At 39.0% G+C, this 11,278-nt stretch overlaps 1 protein-coding gene across 1 annotated transcript; it reads right to left on the bottom strand.

Annotated features, from left to right (window-relative positions):
* Window positions 1-4,688: 4,688 nt before the first annotated feature.
* LOC131232993 (nudix hydrolase 8-like) lies at window positions 4,689-11,010 on the bottom strand. The gene is made up of 9 exons (XM_058229539.1): window positions 10,305-11,010; window positions 9,035-9,306; window positions 7,243-7,308; window positions 6,859-6,996; window positions 6,171-6,248; window positions 6,026-6,076; window positions 5,873-5,907; window positions 5,668-5,776; window positions 4,689-5,150 (listed from the first exon to the last, which is right to left on the bottom strand). Exons 1-9 carry the CDS (start codon window positions 10,486-10,488, stop codon window positions 4,941-4,943), a joined length of 1,143 nt encoding a protein of 380 aa, XP_058085522.1. The 5' UTR covers window positions 10,489-11,010; the 3' UTR covers window positions 4,689-4,940.
* Between the last annotated feature and the right edge of the window lie 268 nt (window positions 11,011-11,278).

Here is an 11,278-nt window from a genome sequence, read left to right as displayed (position 1 = left end):
ACTTCAGTTTTTTGTATCTGGGTTCATTTTGCAATGATACAAACCGTTTATATCATGGACTTGACCTTGGATGGTGGAAACGCAAAATGTGAAATCTCCGAGCAGACGATCGTCTGATTCTTTTCCTTTGAAAGTAGATATTCTTCATGAATTTTGAGTAATCAATGAATCCAGATATTTTAATCTGAGATTCTCATCGTATATACATTTTTAGTCATGCAAAACGAACACGATCAACGGTCAAAGAGGCTGCGTATCCTATCGTAATACGTTAACGCAGTTCATGTACACGCTACAGATGTACTCGTGTAGGAGGTAGTAGACAATTACAACATCCAAGCCATCCATAAGGTGATTCTTATAGTTACATGCTTTATTTATATATAAAGCTAGCGATATTAGAAATATGTGTACGGGCTGGGAAAAACCTCTGCCAAAATTTTCATAGCCGTACATAAGTTTTGTGGACTGTGGCCCACCTGACGAGCAGACCGACCTGATTCTTATAGACAAGCATCTGCATAGTGGAAAATTTGTAATATGTGGATTGGATATCGTACCTTTGTGCCATGCTGGAACCTATGTGGCGTGTACATTAACTGTATGATACACAGTTAATGGATCCTTACTCTTGCTCGGGTGGTAGACTCTCAGGAGTTTCAACACCCGGTCAAGGGTTCGAGTATTCATAGGTGGTGAATTCCCACTACGGCGTGAGTGTGCGGTGGTTTGTGTGCGTGTGTAAAAAAAAACTGCATGATATACACGCGAACGGTAGTTTTGGGCGTTCAATCCTCACTATTTCCTGTTATGCGGCCCACCATAGTTTTAGATATACCTCATTTCTAGGCCTGGGCCCATGTCCTAACATCATCTGAAAAATAGATGTAGAGTGTTGATTTCTCACAAGCATAATAGTAAGCCCCACTTAACTTCCGGTTAATTCGCGTCCGCAGAAATGGGGGGAATATTTGCTAGTGATGGGGTTTCAGTTTGTACTTTGGACAAGTGGGCCATGGTTCAGTGTTCAAAGCATTGATTTTACGGGTCTACTTTGGATGGCCAATGGGCAAAGGTACTATGCGCTCGACCTGGCGATAAGCTCCCGTGAGGTCGAGCTGTGTGGGCCCCACCGTGATGTATGTCGACCATCAACACCGTACATTTGATGGGTCCCCTCTAAATTATGGGATATCCCAAAAATCAGCAGTATACGGAACTCAGGTGGGAAATAACATCTAAAATCATGTGAAGACACAGTTAAAACATATAAAAGCACTTGGTGGGGTCCACCTGAGTTTCGAATGCTTCTGAAACTTGGTCTGAACCCTCATCCAAGTGGGACACACATAATGGATGGGCTGGATTTGTAAACTACATCTAGCTGGACCCAAAAAATGATTATGAATGTTTTAATGGTGCACAGTCCCTCCCCACTTCTGTATGTGGTGTGGCCCACAAAAGTCACGGATTGACTTGATTTTTGAGATCCAGGCCCACGATGGAATGGTGCATCTGACTGATGGGGTAGATTTTTGAAACACATCACGGTGGGGCCCACACAGCTCGACCTCATGAGACGGTCTTGTCGGCTCGAGCGCATAGTACCTTTTCCCTATATATATATATATATAGAGTGAAAATAAATCCCCACCCTTCAATTCGTGGATCAACAAATTAACGACTAAAGATGAAAATACAACAACCATGCCAATGCAGCTAAATCTTCCAACCTGGAGGATTTTGGCTAATGGGATTCAATGCGATTGTTAATCATATAAACGGTTTGGATCACCCGAATGTCCTGCACAATGTCTCCGTGGTATTTGTGTTTTAAATCCAACAAGTGGAACCCATTTTTCCGACATCCAGACCGTTAGTCTGTTGTGACCCACCACAGATGGACCATGCCCTAATAATCTCCTCAATAAGACAGTTTGGCCTTTTGATTTATGGCCTACAATAACTAATGGTCCCACTAACCGAAAAAGGTCCGGATACTGGTCGAAGCGGTCTCTTTTTGGGAAGGGGATTAGGTACTGCCCTGCCTAAAAGAATTGACAACCCCTTTGTACGGGAACGGATTGGCTACTCCCCCTGCCAGCAGCCCCGTAGCTGATGGTGGGTGCTCTGTGGGCCCCACCATGATTTATGTGCTTCATCCATTCCGTTCATTCATTTTTACAGATCATTTAAGAGCTTGATACAAAAATATCAAGAATATAAATCTCAGGTGGACCACACCATACGAAAAAAATAGTGATTGGATATCCACCATTAAAATCCTCCTAAGGCCCACTGTACTGTTTATTTGACATCCAATAGGTTTATTAAGTCATACAGACCCAGATGAAGGGAAAAAACAAAGATCAGCTTGATCCAAAACTTATATGCCCCTAAAAAGTTTTTAATGATCAAAATTCATTCAACACTGTTTCCTCTAATGTGATCCACTTGAGATTGGGACATACCTCATTTTTTTCTCTCATGCAATAAAATGATCTAGAAAAATAGATGGACGGCATGGATGAAACGCATACATCATGATGGGCCCACGGTGCACCGACCACCAGCCATTGGCTGGTGGCAGGGGGAGTAGCCAATCCGTTTCCCTTTGTACTGTGCGAAGATGACATAAGAACAGTCAGTATTACCGAACCATGGGCCCCACATGTTACCAAGTAGAAAGGACGGATGGGATCTTCTGTTCTGGCAGATTTTTTATATACGGCAATCAAAGGGAGACCCTTGTATCAGCCATTTGGATGTTCGAACCATGGTATTAGTTGCACGAACCTGAAACTCCAACGGTGTCCTGTGCATCGTGTGTGCAGTGCTTGGACAGTCCAATCACGGTGTGGACCGTCCATTAGGTTCGCCCCACTTTTCATCGGTCACTGGTGGCCCGAAAGTGGGGTGAACATCGGTTAACTGCACAAAGAGAAAGATCCTACCGTCCATGTGTCAGCATAAATTACAACGAGTTTTTCAGGGTGGCCCGAAAGCGGGTTGAATATGATGGACTGCCCAAAGAGAAAGATCGTACCGTTCATGTGTCAGCGTGAGTTAGCACGAGGTTTTCATGGTGGCCCGAAGGTGGGGTGAACATGGTGGACTGCCCGAAGAGAAAGATCCTGCCGTCCATGTGTCTAAAAGACCCGGGATATTTCCTTGAAATAGGACCATTAATGGATATTTCCCAGTTTCATCTGTCTATTAAATGTCTGCAAATTCGATAGTCAGTCAATCAAATAAGTGTAATTTTTGGTACATGACAGTGGATCATCCATGTCACTTGGCCGAGTACCGATATTATTATTTTTAAAAAATCTTTTAATTTTGTCTTTCTTTGTGACAGAATTTTGTTCCGTATCATGTGATGGACCAAAAACAGCATGAACAGATAATCTTTTGAAATTTGAACTGCAAATCTGCTATTAATGGGATATTATTTTTATATAACAAAAGAAGAATGAGAAATGGTGAATGCCGATTGGGTGACCACTCACTTTGGTGGTGAAATGATGTAGCGAAATTGGTTAGTGGGGCTATACACTCATGGCATTGCCGAACTCGCGCAGGATCTAATCTAATTAAAAATTTTAATTGATTTGCATGATCTGATCAGTTAATCACTTCCATCATTAGTAAATCTTCTCAGTCCATGTACCCCATTGCACATAAGTTCACCATATCACTTAACTGGTGGGACACACCATGGATGGCACATGGTACAAACCTAATTGCGTGATTCGAGGATTCAAGTATCTCTGATTGATTCAAAAGGTTCTTCTACTGATCTTATCTTTTGGCCAAATTGCCCATATATGGTGAGACCCACCAGACAGACATTGTCTACACCCGCCAATTGCGCGTCCTAACTCATGTGACACATGGCAGACATCATTCCTGTTCTTATGTCTTCATCATGACACTTTTGTGGGTTCCCATCATCCCTTCAATGTGACTTCTTCATCTCAAGTTGCATCAATTCCAAACTAATCAGTGTTTCTAAACTCCTTGATGAAATGGTATTGTGGTAAGAAACATAGTGCTATGAACAGTTAAAAGGTCATTTGAACATTATGAACATGTAAGACTCCATCAGGTGGGCCACACATAATCATCGATTTAAATTATATCATTGAATCATTCAAATTGAGTGATTCAGTGGCCCTCATTAAGGTTGTAATCATTGAAAATAGATTTGGAGTGGAACACTCAAACCGTGGTCCACATACACTGTTATTAAGTCAGATATGGAAACTTGGAAGCCTACAGTGTGGAGACCCCATATGAGAAAAGTGTGATGAGTAAACTTCTTTAGCCTTCTTTCCTATAAATACATGTATTGTTCCCATCACCAACACATGAGAGAAAACCCCAGTCCTATTAAAGATTCTCCTGGAGATATGAGGTGCAGATGACTTAGCATCTATGTGATAACATGACATCGGGAATATCTTCCTAATCAGATACGCCTTTAAGATCAAAGTGTTGAATTTTCATTATTGATGTATAGACAATCCGTAAATTCCGCAATAGAGGTATAATAGAACGCACTAAGCACGTTGAGATATAATATCGTTTCATCTATAGACATCTTCAAAGAGGCATCATCCACCTCCCACACCTCTCTTCAATCCAACAACTTGCCCACCAGGAAAAGGGTGGTTGTTGCACAAATATACAAAACAAGAAGAAAACAATCCCTTTATCATGAGTCACATGTTCATTAAAAGAGCTTCATAAATTACATATATATCGTTTTGGCGATACCCCAAAGGAAGATATTTACTACTGAGTTATGCCTCTTGCATCATCGGCAGTTAGCATTAACAAGTTCAAACCCAGTTTACACTATATAAGTGAAAAAGAAGAAAGAAAAGCATGTTACACATGACCAAAGAAAGATGAGAGAAGTAAGATCACGCACTCCTTCATTCTCCTTGGCAGGTGAAATCTTCATCCTGGACAAGATGATAATACAATGAGGATGGCTTCCCATCGAAAAACCTCGAGATCACTCGATGAGGGTATAATCCACAGTAACACATCCCAAGGCGCTTGATGCAAATGTCGATTGTCTTCTTGAACATGCTGTCCCCTTGAATCGATGGTTGCTTGACAAATTCAACTAGGGGCATCCACTGGAGGGAGGGAGAGGGTATGCATATGAGAAAATCATCTGGATTTTGGTAACGACGTACACAATAAAAGATATAATAGTTTCTTTTCATGAAAAAAAAAACAGAAAGATGGTCGTTATTTTCCGTAGTTTAGGGTGGATTTTCTTCATTTCATAGGGCATGTTCGGATCCATTATCAAATCGAATTGATATAATTAGTTTCTAGAGAGAGAAAATGATCAGTTTACAGCAACCTTCATTAGTATTCATGATGAGGAAGTAGCACTCCAGCTACAGCGACATTCCTTTCAAGAGAAGTGTGATTGCAGTTTGGAGCCTAGTCCCTCCATAAGAATACTAAGCAAGGACACTGAAACTTAGACAACCGCAGTTTGTTGAGCTTGTTAGAGATTGTGTACGTGTATGTGTGTGTAGTAGGGTGTAGGCTAGTTCTATTACTGCAATTCAATTTAAAAGCTCATCCAAATGCAGACATAATGCATAGGGTTACTTTTCTAGTTCTGAAGTTGAATGCTACCTTTGCAGCTTGAATTTCCATGTCATCTACCTCAATCTGAAAAGATAAAGGTTTCAGCATGCAGATGAAAAACAGATCTGATTTTTCAAAAGCCACGCGAAGTGCATGCCTGCGATTGAATATACAAAAGATTAGAGCTCAAATGTAAGCTGCTAATGTTCAAAAGGTAATTGGAAGACCTTGATTGCAAACCCATAGTGACTACCTAAAAGCAATCACTTCTATAAATTCCGTATCAATCTGCAATACCGATAGAGAAATGAAGTTATATTTCACAAATATGCTTGAATTCTTTAAAGGGAAATAACCAATAATCAGAGGGAATCAAGAGGGGGAAAATGATGTATTTTCTTCTTACACCAGTTTCCTCCTTAACTTCTCTTACAACTCCAGTGAAGATCTCCTCAGACTATACACCAAAAAAAGGGAAGAAATGTTAATGTGAAATAAAGGTCCTGCCACTGCCAGATGTAAGATTCAAATAGAAACTATGCAGTGCGTACCTCAAGAATAAAACCAGTTGGTAATTTCCAACTGCCTGAAAATGCTGGGGAAGAATGCTTTTCTTGCACCACAAGCACCTGTGGAGATTCTCCAGAATAATGTTCATCAGAAAGCAAGCTTTTTTTTTTTTCTTTTTTTTTAATGGATACATGAATTAATGCTAATAATTCTAATGAAAAATCCAAGTTCATTTGCATGAAAATTAGGGTGTGTTTGGTTGCACCAAATATCATGAAATTTCATGATAGTTTGCACCAAATTAGGCTAATTTATCATGAAATATCATGATATTTAGTGCAACCAAATGTACCCTTATATAGTAACGAGTTGTGCTCAGATTATAAGCATGCATCTATTTGCATAATCCTGGTCCTGGTCATTTCCTAGATGGCTATTTTAAAAGCAAATATTAAGTTGGAATTCATTGGAAATTAGTGTCAATGTTACTGTAACTTAACATGGGAACAATTTTCCACCTACACAATATTAATCAGGTTCGTGATTAGTTATGCAACCTGAACAGACTTTTAAAAGGGTCTAAAATGGTGGACATGAACCCAACACGAACTTTAAACGGGTCTGATTTTGGGATCCAGGTTCGTCTGTATAGGTTCAGATATCTCAGGTGCCAGTCCTACATACAAGCATAATTTTGTGTTCTCTTCCCAACATGATCTATGAACATACCTCATTTTTGTTATTGATGACAAATGCTCCAACCCCCACTTGATGTGAAGCATTAGAAGGAAGCATGCTAGGTCCTTCAGGAATCCAATATGTAAGCATTAAATACTCTTTTTCTGCATGGTGGTATATGAAGCCTTCCTGTAATCATATCAACATTCTCAAAGACTGAATAAATTATACCTATGAGATATTTGAACAGAAAATCTAAACCGTACATTAGTTCTGACATGCACGATTGAATGGTTCTAAAACATCGAAGGCATACAAGTATGATTGTTAAAAGGTCATCCTGATCGGCCAATAATATCATACCATTTAAAAAAAAAAAAGTAGAAAAAGTAGAAAAAAGGGAAAACAGAACAATAGAAAACAGAGAAGTGTTACCTTCACTGCAATGGGAACAAGCTCGGAACGTTCCAGTGGCAACTTAAGCCACACTCCTTTATTTCCCTACCAAGAAGTCAGAAAAGGTTATAGACCGGGAAGCCGCCACTATTCATTAGCATAGAACTGTTGATTAACTCATAAAAATATAGAAGACAGAATACTCTAAAAAAATCAGTGAAGCATTAATATGTGACCATTCATGTGTTCATGATCGCATCCTAAATATAAAACTTAATTTTCAAGTTAGACATTGCTGCAGCACTCTCAAGGACACTCTCATGCAGCCTGCTCCCTGCAACTGATAAGTAGACGACAGAGTAGTGAAAACCTTCGGGCCTGTTTGGGTACCACTTAAAATGAGTTCATCTCATTTTAGCTAATTGTAATTATGTTTTAGAGAACAGATTGTTTTCAGTAAGGATTGAAAATAATCTTGATAACCAACAATCATAATCACTAATACTAGAATGAGATAACTCATTTCTAAGTGGCACCCAAAACAGGTCTTTAAATTTAAAACATATATTTCTGTTCAAATTCCTATTCTGACCCATTAGCCTTGTGCAAAGCACCAATAAGCATGGGTGGAGCCCGAATAACCATTGGATGGATTGAAAATAGAATAGGATTTCAGTGTACATTTCATTGCTACTGGTTCCAGGGCCAATGGGGTGAGCTACTGCCGAATACTGGTTGAGATAATGATGGCTAGTGATATGTAGCTGAACTAGTGGTAAACAGAAGCCTGCCTGATGCAGGTTCTGCTCCCCCAAATGCCAAGCATATTAGGAAAAAGATTGGGAAGTCCCACCAATCATGATTTGGTGGTAAATCCAACTGTTGAGTAAATAACTGAAACTAGATATACGTTCCTAATTCATATGGCCTCATGCCCATGTCCATAAATGCCCCAAAGAAGGTCAAATGATGATTGATTCTTTGGTTTTACCTGATTAGTGTCAGGTTAACAGCAGCATTCAGCATCCTGAATTATGAAGGTTTGTTTGTTCTTCAGAAATGTGACTGTCAAACCGAATCAAAACTGCAAGTACTAGAACATTCGACAAGAGCAAAGAACTCATCTTTGGCTTTCAACCATCTAATCAGTTAATAAGCAGGTCCGGCAAATCCGATAACGGGCTCTAAAACCAAACAGTTATAAAAGTTTAAATATTAACCGTTCATCCCCTGATGATTTGTATACTCTTTTTTTTAATGAAGCCTTGAACTACCCATTCACCTAAGAGAACATGATACTGGCCTCAGTACTCATTATACTCAATACAAACTAAGATGCAGAAAGAAGAGGTCGATTCCTACTCAAGGAGCTGATGTTATATGAAATTAGGAATCATGGATTTTAAACCACAAGAGACTACATTGTGGAAACTATAACTTGTTTATTACTCATAGAATAGCATGAATATCTAGAAGAGACGGGAGATCTGTAGAGATCTTAACAGATACTCTTCTTAACATAAAAGGAAACATCCTAATTTAAATAAGATTACCCTAATCTACTCTAACAATGGTCACCAACCATCCTCAATAAATCTTTGAATTCTTACAACTTCACATGAATCCATCTAATATAGTTTTAGTCTAAGGTATTCATAACTTCAAGAGCTAAGAAAAAGAAACGAAAACCATACTGAGCATATAATAGCTGTTCACATGCATAAAGATTCTAAGTTTTGAGAAAGAAAAGGCTGCAAACAATGAAAAAGAATACTGCATGAAGATGTAAAAAACTCATTTACGCTTAAAGAACCAAGGTGTGAAAACTTACCTTCAATTTCCAATGAGCAAGAGAGACCTGAAGGCTAGAAGCAAAAACATTTGTGTCGAATGGTAACCTTTCGTAATCAACCACGATTCCACCATATTGATCTTCATATGCAGGAAGGACATAGCTTTCTCTAGAAGATGGATGCGAATGTGCCCCATTCATTCCGTTAAGCCTAGATGACTCAGTTCCCAACAACAACCCATTTTGGCTCACTGAATCAATATTCTCACACGAAGTTCTCGCAGCTGAATAAGAAGCTTTGAGCGAAATTCCTGAATAAAGAAAAAAAAAAAAAACACAGATAGGAATGACAAAAGACTGATACAAGGAGACACTATTTACACCCATCCTGATTGATCTGCTGAGACTTGCATTCCATTTTGAGAACTCCATAAGTAGAAAAAGTACTATTTCAATACCCAACATGGAATTAAACAGGGTGGGTGTAAAAACCCCTTGAGTTATTACATACAGATAATCATACATGATAAAACAGAAGCATTGCCTAGATAAAAAATCCATAAAAATCGAAGTCTCCAAAACATTCCAATTGTGCATTTTATCTAGCAATATTGGGAATGAGAACCAAAAAAAAAAAAAACAAACTAGTATGTAATAAAAACTACACTCCCGATTGAGGATTAAAACATTGTATATTTTAAGACCTTTCACTATTAAAGGCTCATCTAGGCAATGCTACAATCTAAGTGAGAAAAAAGCACTTCTTAAGACTCCAACAAAGTCTCTCCTGATTTTCTAATAAAACCAAAAAAATGAAAATCAAGCACAAGTTAATAATGTCTATGAAAGTTCTTGAAACACTATGATTCAAGAGCAGTTAGTAGTCTACCTGCCAAACACAACAAGAAAAAAGAAGAAGAAAACATGGCTAATACATCACCAAAGCAGTAAAAGAAAACGGAAAAAGAAAAATGGGTTCCTACAAGTAATCAACACCCGGCGATTGTACCAAATAGCGAACAAAAATGAGCACCATGCAACCCAAATCCACGTTCATCTCTCATTGATCATCGTTAATTCCTTCTACTTTTGATGAACAAATTTAACTATTTATCGATAAAAATATCAATAAATTCAACACAGATTCGTGAACTTTCAGCTACGGAAAGTTCCGAACAACTAAAAACCCACACAAATGAATGGAAATCTCAAAATTGATGCTACCATCCAACCATTCGAAGCAGACACAGACCAACAAAATATTTATATAAAAAATCCCAATTCCACCAAAAAAAAAAAAAAACCCTACCTCGACAGGTACTTGATAACGGTCGTGAGATTCCACCACGGCTGCCCACACGGCTCGAAAGAGAATTCGACAACGCCCTCCCACACAAACCCCCTACCTCCGAAGCTGAAACCGACCGCGAATCAAACAATTTCAACTCCATTGTCGAAAAATCCCAACTACTCGCACTAACAACAAAGCTCATATGCACTCAGTTCTCATTCTCTGTCTATCTATATATATTCAAAAACAGAATCCAGACAACCCAATCTAGAAAAATCTAGATAATCTACTTATCAGCATCCAACCGTCCAATGGTTCCAAAACAAGAAACCGGCATGGAATTCACCGCCCTTCGGATCAAGCCAGAGATGAAAGAACAAAACCAAAGCAACAAGACATTCCTCGACGAAAACCCACCAAAAAAACAACCGTTTTAAACTATTTTGAGTGCATATCCTCTCCACAAGGATCTTTTAGTGGGTTTTCGATTTTATGGGGTCTTGTGAAGTTGATCTTGTTTGAAGAGGAATTTCATTGCAGGAATCTTATTCTTCTTCTTTTCTTTTTTTGTAGTGTGAGGTTGAGTGAAGAAAACGAGGGAAAAATATAAGAAAAAAACTAGAAATGAAAAGAGACGTTACTGCGAGCGGAGTCAGAGACGGATGTTATGATCCTCGATCGAGGAGGATATAAATACATGATGCTCTGGTTTTCAGTTTTGTACAAATGGGTTGCATATTTCATTGATCTGGACCGTTGATGAAGGGACGCAATAGACCTACGGTCTAGATCACTGAACCGTGTCCCATTTCTGAGAACTTAAAACCTGAGGATAGATACCATGTGTATCCTCCGGTCGAGGATATATCATTGAGTCCTCGGGAGAAATATTACTTGGTTAACAAAGCGCACGTGATTTGGTGTAGACCGCCCTGAAGAGTTTGTGGCTGAGGTTCAGGACCAGATGCCCGGCAATTGATTTTTCTGGGAAG

The sequence above is a fragment of the Magnolia sinica genome, chromosome 18 (assembly GCF_029962835.1).
Source record: "Magnolia sinica isolate HGM2019 chromosome 18, MsV1, whole genome shotgun sequence".
NCBI lineage: Eukaryota > Viridiplantae > Streptophyta > Magnoliopsida > Magnoliales > Magnoliaceae > Magnolia > Magnolia sinica.
Note: the sequence above shows the minus strand (reverse complement) of the source record. Positions and strands in the feature narration are given on the sequence as shown.

Bases quoted from the DNA above. Each gene is read 5' to 3' on its own strand.
- LOC131232993 (XM_058229539.1), bottom strand. From the start codon at position 10,488: ATGAGCTTTGTTGTTAGTGCGAGTAGTTGGGATTTTTCGACAATGGAG. The intron at 6,997-7,242 runs GTAACACTTCTC...ATATGATTACAG, and splicing joins TTGTTCCCATTGCAGTGAAG to GAAGGCTTCATATACCACCA. The intron at 5,908-6,025 runs GTAAGAAGAAAA...TCGGTATTGCAG, and splicing joins AAGTTAAGGAGGAAACTGGT to ATTGATACGGAATTTATAGA.